Below are 9,455 nucleotides of genomic sequence, written 5' to 3'. Positions count from 1 at the left end.
GAGTATCATATATAATATAGTAGTGGCATCGTATAGAGTTGAGTATCCTACACGAGGCTCTGATGTAAATAACATCTACAGGCGCCACCTCGCGTAGAATGAGCCAGTCAAAAACGAGCAGGCGTCCGATCAAGCGAAATATATGATACAATGTGAGAATCATAATCTAATAATTAAAAATCACGACTACAATGTTCTGCCAGAGCGGGTCGATATGGCATGGCGATAGAGATACAAATAAATATCGCACAATTCTATGTTTAGTCACAGAAAAATTACAAGAGGCTATATTGTCACGTCATTAAGGATGTGTACGAAGGAGTACTACGTGTGGTTTCCGTTTAGTTACACACTTCACTGCTCGACGGAATTATTTACGTGGAAAACTCTCCTTATCGTATTACGCGGTTAGCTCGATGAATAAACATTTGAACAAATAGTCATGCATATGCAATAAACAATGTGAAGGCTAGCAACATTCAGAATAACAAACGAATGTAGCGCGCAGAAAGTAATAAGAGAGAACGAAAGATATATTGAGTAAAACGACAAACGAGACAAGATAGAGCAAACTAAGCAGGGGAGGGCGAGAGAGAGAGAGAGACGAGAGAGATAGGGGGGAGAGAGAGCGAGCGTAGAGAAGTGTGGAGTGAGAGTTGAGAGTGTGTGTGGTGAGAGATGAGAGAGAGAGAGAGAGAGAGGGACGAGAGGAGAGAGAGCAAGCGGCGAGAGTGTGAAGTGAGTGAGAAGAGAGAGAGAGCAGAGAAGAAGAGAGAGAGAGAGAGAGAGAGACGCGGAGAGAGCGAGCGCGAGAGTGAGAGAGTGAGAGTGAGTGAGAGAGTGAGAGTAGTGAGAGTAGTGAGTGAGTAGTGAGAGTGAGAGTGAGGTGAGAGTTGAGAGTGAGTGGTGAGAGTGAGAGTGAGAGTGAGAGTGACGAGTGAGAGTGAGAGTGAGAGTGAGAGTGAGAGTGAGAAGTAGAGACGAGAGAGAGAGAGGGAGAGAGGAAAGAGAGAGAGAGGGGAGAGGAGGAAAGAGAGAGGAAGAGAAAAGAGCGCGAGGCGAGCGATGAGAGTATGAGAAGTGAGAGTGTGAAGTGAGGAGCGTGAGAGTGAGAGTGAGAAAACGAAAGAAAGAAAGAGAGGTCGAAAGAGAGAGGCAAGAGAGAGAGAGAGAAACAGAGAGAGAAAGAGAGGGAGACCGACACACAGAGCGATGAATCCTGGAAAAGAATAACAATCTATCCGCACGCTCATAGACCACCGCATGCGCGCACAGCACCGATAATATCCATCCGCGACACAGCCGAATGAACCCGCCTCCCGGCCTCTTCCTCCTGGCATCGTCCCCCAACCTCGCGTCAAGTATACAGGTATATAGCTTGACACATGCTAGCGGCGGAGGGCAGGCGGCGACACAGGCGCTGGCCTCGCACAGCCTCGCTAGCCGAACATTACGGCCACTTTCACAGGGGAATTAAACCGCGGCGAAAAATATTTGTGAGACTTTCTGCCGCGCTCCTGCCTCCGCCGTTAAGCGGGCGATGCGCGCGGCGACGGCGGCGGGCGCACAGGGCGGCGGCAGCGGCGACTGCGTTAACTAGGGTAAATGCTAAGGGGCAGATGAAATTGTAGGCTGTCGACGTAAGTTTTCGTCGACGAGGGGGCCAGCCGACGACGAGGTCGATCATTTGGCCGACCGAGCTATGCGAGGAAAAGGAGGAGTTTCCTTGTCGTGGGAGCGGTGTACGACAATCAGCGGAGCGGGGAGAGGCGCTGACTTGGTCGCTCCTTCTCAAAGAGGATTAGTAACACGAACGAGGCGGTGAAGGTTTAATTATACGTGTTAGCTCCGAGAGAGCTGCCCGAGAGACGGCTAGGCCACACCTAGTGTTGTTGTTGTGATGGGCTGGTAAATCGGGGCTGTGTAGGTGTGTGTGTGTGGTGTGTGTGTGTGTGTGTGTGTGTGTGTGTGTGTGTGTGTGTGTGTGTGTGGTGCTCGTAATATTCGATGTGTTAAGCTCTGTATGTGTGTGTGTGCGTGCGTGCGTGGCGTGCGTGGCGTTGCGTGCGTGCCGTGGCGTTCGTGCGTGCGTGCGTGCGTGCGGCGCATCCTAATCTATCTATCCTATGCTATCGCTATCAAAAAAAAAAAAAAAAAAAAAAAAAAAAAAAAAACTATCTATCTATCTATCTATCTATCTATCTATCTATCTATCTATCTATCTATCCTATCTATCTATCTACCTATCTATCTAATCATTGATCTATCTAGTCTACTATGCTATGCTATTTATCTATCTATGCTTCTATCTAATCGTATCTATCTATCTAATGCTATCTATCTATCTATCTACTGCTATGCTATCTATCTCACTTATCTAATCTATTTATCTATCCATACTAATTTATTCTATCTATCTATCTTATTTATCTGATCTAATCTATCTATCTATTCTATCTTCTATCTATCGTATCTATCTATCTATCTATCTATCTATCTAGCTATCTATCTATATTTCTATTAAATCATCTAGCTGTCTGTGTGTTTGTCTATCTGTCTATATGTCCGTCTTTCTTCCTTTTTTCAAAATTTCTGTCTACCTGTCAGTCTGAGTACTCAGCCCTACCGGTGTAAACGACGTGTTGTTTAATGTGAAATATATTCGATGCTCTTTAGCAATGTCTTATAATTAACATATATAGTGTCGACATATAGTTTAGTTCACAATAGCAGTCTCTCCTGCCGCCTCGCCTGCGGCCGTCCCTCCCTCCTACACGGCCGGGCTCTCCTTCATACGCAGCAAAACTTTCCCTCCCTCCCCCGGCTTTGCCGTGTTTCACTAATGGTTTAATGGAGCGAGATGGGAAAGGAGAAAGGGGGAGAGAGAGAGAGAGAGGGAGAGAGGGAGAGATTCTGATGATGAGACGAGAGTGAGTTGATGAGTAGAGAGACAGAGGGAAGAATGAGTGAGAAGTGCAAGATCTGAGAGAGGGAAGTGTAGGACAAAGGAGAGAGAGCAGGCACGAGATGCGAGAGAGCTGCAGTGTATGAGACGAGATCGAGGTAGCGAGAGGAGCAAGGAGATTGAGTGATGATGAGAGAGGGACAGGCATTCATTATGGCTGCGGTAGCAGCGAGTACTGTACCATTCATTGTCGTACAGAGGCTCTTGCGAAGAAAGAGAGGGAGCTATGTGCCAGTAGAGGAGAAGAGGAAGGAATGGAAGAAGAGGAAAGGAGGGAGAGAGAGGAGTGAGAGACCCGTCCAGTGAGCTGGTCCTGCATGGTACGAAGCATTGTAGTGAGAGAGAGTTGAAGGAGTGGAGGAGAGAGAAGACGAAGAGAGTGAGGGATCGGGCGAACCTATTAGCTCTCCGAAGACGAGCAGATCAGAGCAGAACCTAGAGGAAGGATGAGGAGGAGGTCAGAGGAGATCTCCAGGGGAGCTTGAAGTACGATGGAGGCTAGAGATGTTAGAAACTCATGGTGATGTAGAGAGATACACGCAGGATAGAGGGGAGAGGGAGAGGTGAGTCATGCGGAGAACACGACGGGATCGACAAGCGGGCTAGAGGAGACAGCGCATAGAACGACGCGAGAAGAGCTGGGACGTGGGCACATTTGCGTGCGTAACCGCCCGTAGAGAGAAGATTGAATGTAAGAGTTGTTAGAGAAAGGGAGAAGAAAGAGAGAGAGGGAGAGAGACCCATGAGAAGAGCCTCCGGAATCGGAAGGGGGCGACGAGCGGAGCGCCAGGGGAGACCCAAAGTCGCGACAGAGAATGGCGGCAGGCTGGGAGGAGAGGGAGGGAGAGAGAGTGAGTGAGCAGAGGAGGGAGAGAGAGTGAGTGAGAATGGGGAGGCGAGAGAGAGAGGGAGAGAGAGGGAGAGAGAGAGGGAGAGAGAGAGAGGGAGAGAGAAGGAGAGATAAGATAGAGAGAGAGAGGGAGAGAGAAGTGAGTGACAAAGAGAGAGAGAGAGAGTGAGTGGAGAGGGGAGGCGAGATGAGAAGAGGGAGGCGAGAGAGAGAGAGGGAGGCGAGAGAGAGAAACGAATAGAGAGCAGAGAGAAGTGAAAGCAGGGAGGGAGGAAGAGAGAGAGAGAGGAGATGAGAGAAGAGAGAAAGAGACGAGAGAGAGAGAGAGAGAAAGAGAGAGAGAGAGAGAGAGAGAGAGAGAGAGAGAGAGAGAGAGAGAGAGAGAGAGAGAGAGAGAGAGGAATGGGACGAAGGTTAGCAGAAGGGAAAGTATGGCGTGTAATATAGTAAAGGTTCGGTTCGCGCGTCTTATGGTAAAGATCTAACGTTTTCTACGAGACTGACGCCTCGAGGGGTCGGCACTGCGCATGCGTCCCGTGGCGCCCTCCTGTGATCAGTTCAACGGCGACGTTTGTGATGATAACAGACGAGTATTATTAATGTTAAGAGTGTCTGGCCTCGTCGTTGCGTTGACTCACCCGATACGCGACGTGAACATGTTAATAGGAAAATTACTACTTTGATAGACATTGCGTGGGATTGCGTGGGGGATATTACAATGCGCTAAATGCTCACCATCTTGCAATGCTGGTTTCGATGGTTATGATGTTTTTGATTGTTATGCGTATGCAGACAGTCCGATTAAATATATGGATTTGTTCCCACACAATCCACAGACTATTGTATAAAAAAAAGCTTACACAAAGGCAAAAATAACCCTTCTCTATACAGTCCTCTATGTCATATCCAATATTTCTAATCATATCGCACTTGCTTGAGTAAGGGAATCTAGAGGGTTCTCGTGGTTTCTAGAATTGGTGATATTATTTACCGCAAGTGCGATATTTTCAACCTCGTCGAAATTCTATCGGTTTCCAAAAACGTCCAATATTACCAAACGTTCAGCCTTTATTCTAAAAACCTAACCGAACAGTTTTAACGAATAATCTAAATTAATTCTGTCACTAGATGGCGCGCGAATCAGCGAACAGTCTACCGCTGGCGAAATATCAACGTTGAGTCGATGATTTCAAACATTCGCTTAACAAAACCTGTCACGTAATTCCGGCTCTTATCAAACGCTGTGCCTCGCAGTCACGCTAGAGATCGCATCAGTGTTTATTTATAGTTCAAGAAATCGATCCCTCCGTCTAAAAAGCTATTAATTTCACCTGGCCGTCTTTTATTCAATTAATTCTTCAATCGAATCGCGATTTAATATCGCCGGCGTGCGTTGTACGGAGAGAAAGAAACTGGGAGATAGGGGGAGAGAGCAAAAGAAAGAAACGGGGAGATGGGGGAGATAGAGCAAGAGAAAAAACGGGGAGATGGGGGAGGGGAGAGAGAGAACAAGAGAAAGAAACGGGGGAGAAAAGGGAACAGAGCAAGAGAAAGGGGAAGAGAGCAAGAGAAAGAGAAAAGGGGGGAGCAAAAGAAAGAGACGGAGAACACTGAAAGAAGGTAAGCGATGCGGTCACAGAGAATAAAACACATCGAAAAACGAGAGAGAGAGCGAGAGAGAGAAAGAGAGAGAGAGAGAGAGAGAGAGAGAAAGAAAGAGAAAGAGAGAGAGAGAGAGTGAGAGAGAGTGTGTGTGAGAGAGCAAGAGCGAGAGCGTGAGAGTGTGAGAGCGAAAGAGAGCGAGAGTGTGAGAAGTGAGAGAGAGAGAGAGAGCAAAAGACAAGAGTGAAAGAGGGGGAAGTTTTCACGTTACGTGAACGCGTGCAGGACGGCTACACGGCGCGTGCCCCGCTGCTCGCGTGCCGAGCCGCAATTTACGCTGACCCGCGGCACGGTGGCTTCAAACGGCGACGTCATTATGACGCTGCAATTTGAACTCAGGTCTCTAGTCACCGGTATCTCTGACCTCTTTTGTTATTTCGAGCGTGCGGGTAAAATTAGTGAAAAAAAAATTCAAGAGCACGTCGTCCTAGCGGAGATAAGTGGTGGACGGCTGCGCTTGAGAAAATCTCTTTCTCCTTTTCAATCTCAAAACACCCCTACGATTTGCCTCGTGCGATGGAAATTATGAAATGACTCGGTGCTGCTACAGGTGACGTGGCGCGCGTGCGTACCAACCCCACGCGCGTGCGCTGCGTGCGTGCGAAGCGACGCGCTTCTAAGAAGTGTAATTAGATTGAATTTGTTTGATTACGTATTGCAGGCGATGTGAGTGATTATACGTATGTACGGCGGCGGCGGCGGCGGCGGCGGCGGCGGCGGCAGCGGCGGCAGCGGCTCGCGTGGTTCGTTTGGCGTTTTAAATTGCAGACAAATAGGCGCGTTGTACAATAGTATAATGACCGCGTTGTACAATCGCAGACGTCTGGCCGACAGCAGCAGTAACAGCTGCAGCATTCGAAAAGTTAAAACTTACTTAACTGCCGCGTAACGTGGTGAGAACGAAACTAGAAATGAGGAATTTAACAGTATTATCTGTGCCGCCTCTTTTACTTATCGTAATGACCGAAGAGAAATTAAATACGGAATTCACGGCGAAAGCTGTACTCGCTATAATCAAATGTCAGGCGGTGAGAAATCTATCTGTATCATCTACGCGTACGTTGTGTGCGTTCCGAAGCGTGTGGTGTTGCTCTGTATAGACATTGACATTCCGAAAATGTGTTACATCTAGCATAAGCAAACCGTCCGGGCTCTAGTAGCCATTATGACGTCGTGGATATAGAACCAGTTTTAAACACCTGACGCTGTCAGTCCTCACCGATTTTTTTCCCATCGGTGTGATTTTCCAGATAATTATTTCTCGATGCCCTCTGGGGAACGGAGCCTTACTTCGAGCGTGCGAGCGCGCAGCGAAGAGACGACGCCGCTCAGAGGATCGGGCTGTTTATCACGTCACACGTTTACATAGAAGATGTTTGCACGAGGGATACACGCGTTTTCTAAAAGTATGTTGAACCTGTTTAACTCACCGGGGATGAGAGATAGCGGGGGGGGGCGATAACATCTCACCGTGCGGGCATCTAACCTTGTGCCACCGCTAAAAAATATCGAGCATGATTATCTGACGTCGGGCCCGTATACGTGTACTCAGATACCCTCCCAATGCTCGCGGGAAATACCATGAACGCGAGAGTAAATAACAGACGCGTAGTTGTGGGGCGAGCATTAAGGCGAACGGACTCACGATCGGCTGCGTGTGCTGCGAGCTACGTAACGTAGCGTGTGTAGAGGCAGGCAGGAGCTCGAGCACGCGTCTGTTTATATGTATAACATGATGCGAGCCACGTCGAATATCGCAAGCTACACTTTGCTGCTCTTCTTCTTCTCACTCGCCAGTTGTCGGGTAGATGGCACTGGGAACATCGCAGACGTGGCTGCGTGCGACAGGTAAGTGGTTCGGGGTCCAAGAGCCCACAGGTAAGCGTTTGCGCGAGGCTCGAGGTGCGAGTGGCGAGTGAGATAAGAGTGGGGGGATGGTGGCGTGAGGAGAGAGAGGAGAGGACCGACGTGTGTGCTCACTTACATACGCACTTACATACGCACTTACATACGAACTTACATACGCACTTACATACGCACTTACATACGCACTTACATACGCGCTTACATACGCACTTACGTACGCACTTACATACGCACTTACATACGCACTTACATACGAACTTACATACGCACTTACATACGCACTTACATACGCGCTTTCATACGCACTTACGTACGCACTTACGTACGCACTTACATACGCACTTACATACGCATTTACATACGAACTTACATACGCACTTACATACGCACTTACATACGCGCTTACATACGCACTTACGTACGCACTTACGTACGCACTTACATACGCACTTACGTACGCACTTGCGTACGCACTTACATACGCGCTTACATACGCGCTTACATACGCACTTACATCACTTACATACGCAATTACATACGCACTTACACACACACTTACGTACGCACTTACATACGCGCTTACATACGCACTTACATACGCACTTACATACGCACTTAGGTACGCACTTACATACGCACTTACATACGCACTTACATACGCACTTACATACGCACTTAGGTACGCACTTACGTACGCACTTACGTACGCACTTACATACGCACTTAGGTACGCACTTACATACGCACTTACATACGCACTTACGTACGCACTTACATACGCGCTTACATACGCACTTACATCACTTACATACGCACTTACATACGCACTTACATACGCACTTACGTACGCACTTACATACGCACTTACATCACTTACATACGCACTTACATACGCACTTACATACGCACTTAGGTACGCACTTACATACGCACTTACATACGCACTTACGTACGCACTTACATACGCACTTACATCACTTACATACGCACTTACATACGCACTTACATACGCGCTTACATACGCACCTACATCACTTACATACGCACTTACATCACTTACATACGCGCTTACATACGCACTTACATCACTTACATACGCGCTTACATACGCACTTACATCACTTACATACGCACTTACATCACTTACATACGCGCTTACATCACTTACATTACTTGAGACGCGTTTAACGTTGGGGTTGCGGTAAGGGTCATCATAACGCCAACATTCACCCTAACTCTGAAATTATCCTCACAACTTATCCTTAATCGTAACCCCCCCCCCCAGTAGATTTTACCGTAATTATAATCCTAGCATTTACCTCAAGCTTAACCGCACGATGCTCAACGTTCTTTATAATGTAAACATTATTATACAGTTTTGTTGGTGTTTGCTCTGTACACGAATTTGTAACAACTCTCTATCACTTTCGTCATCAGCCGCCACCCTCACAGTCACAGGCACTTGGTACGTCTCAATAAAAAAAAGAGTAAATAAACACGAAATGCATTTACTACCAAAGTCTTAATGTTTCTCTATTCTATGTCGCCTATTATTGCCGATAATTACCCGTAAATGCCGGTCAAATTCTCATCTGCAACACACAAGTACACCGCACGCCCGCACTGTGCACAAACAATATTTGACCGGCATTTACGGGTAATTATCGGCAATAATAGGCGACATAGAGTAGAGAAACATTAATACTTTGGTAGAGTAAATACATTTCGTGTTTATTTACTATTATTTTATTTTATTGAGACGTTCAAGTGCCTGTGCTCACAGTGCTTTATGATTTGTAGTCACGCGTACATACAGGCGTTGAGTAGCTGTGAGTGTATGCATGAGTCCATAAAACATCTTGCCGCTTGCTTCTGGTTTTCCCCCGGTGGACTTTGAACTGCGCTACCTCATAACTGCCATATTGCTATGGCAACCTAAAGCACTGTAAACCGCAGATATCCCCCTAATAGAGAGAATAGAGAGGTTTTAGTGTGTGTGTGTGTGTGTGTGTGTGTGTGTGTGTGTGTGTGTGTGTGTGTGTGTGTGTGTGTGTGTGTGTGGGTGTGTGTGTGTGTGTGTGCGTGTGTGTGTGTGTGTGTGTGTGTGTGTGT

At 47.3% G+C, this 9,455-nt stretch overlaps 1 protein-coding gene across 1 annotated transcript in view; it reads left to right on the top strand.

Moving 5' to 3' along the window:
• The first annotated feature begins 7,093 nt into the window (after nucleotides 1–7,093).
• The window catches only part of LOC106806588 (trehalase-like), an 18,579-nt gene continuing 16,217 nt past the window's right edge, over nucleotides 7,094–9,455 (top strand). Inside the window, exon 1 of the mRNA XM_014808580.1 lies at nucleotides 7,094–7,325. Coding sequence (XP_014664066.1) covers nucleotides 7,201–7,325 — 125 coding nt within the window. The 5' untranslated portion in view covers nucleotides 7,094–7,200. The remainder of the gene's footprint in view (nucleotides 7,326–9,455) is intronic.

Source organism: Priapulus caudatus, unplaced genomic scaffold (assembly GCF_000485595.1).
Source record: "Priapulus caudatus unplaced genomic scaffold, Priapulus_caudatus-5.0.1 Scaffold168, whole genome shotgun sequence".
In the NCBI taxonomy this organism is placed as follows: Eukaryota; Metazoa; Priapulida; class Priapulimorpha; order Priapulimorphida; family Priapulidae; genus Priapulus; species Priapulus caudatus.
Note: the sequence above shows the minus strand (reverse complement) of the source record. Positions and strands in the feature narration are given on the sequence as shown.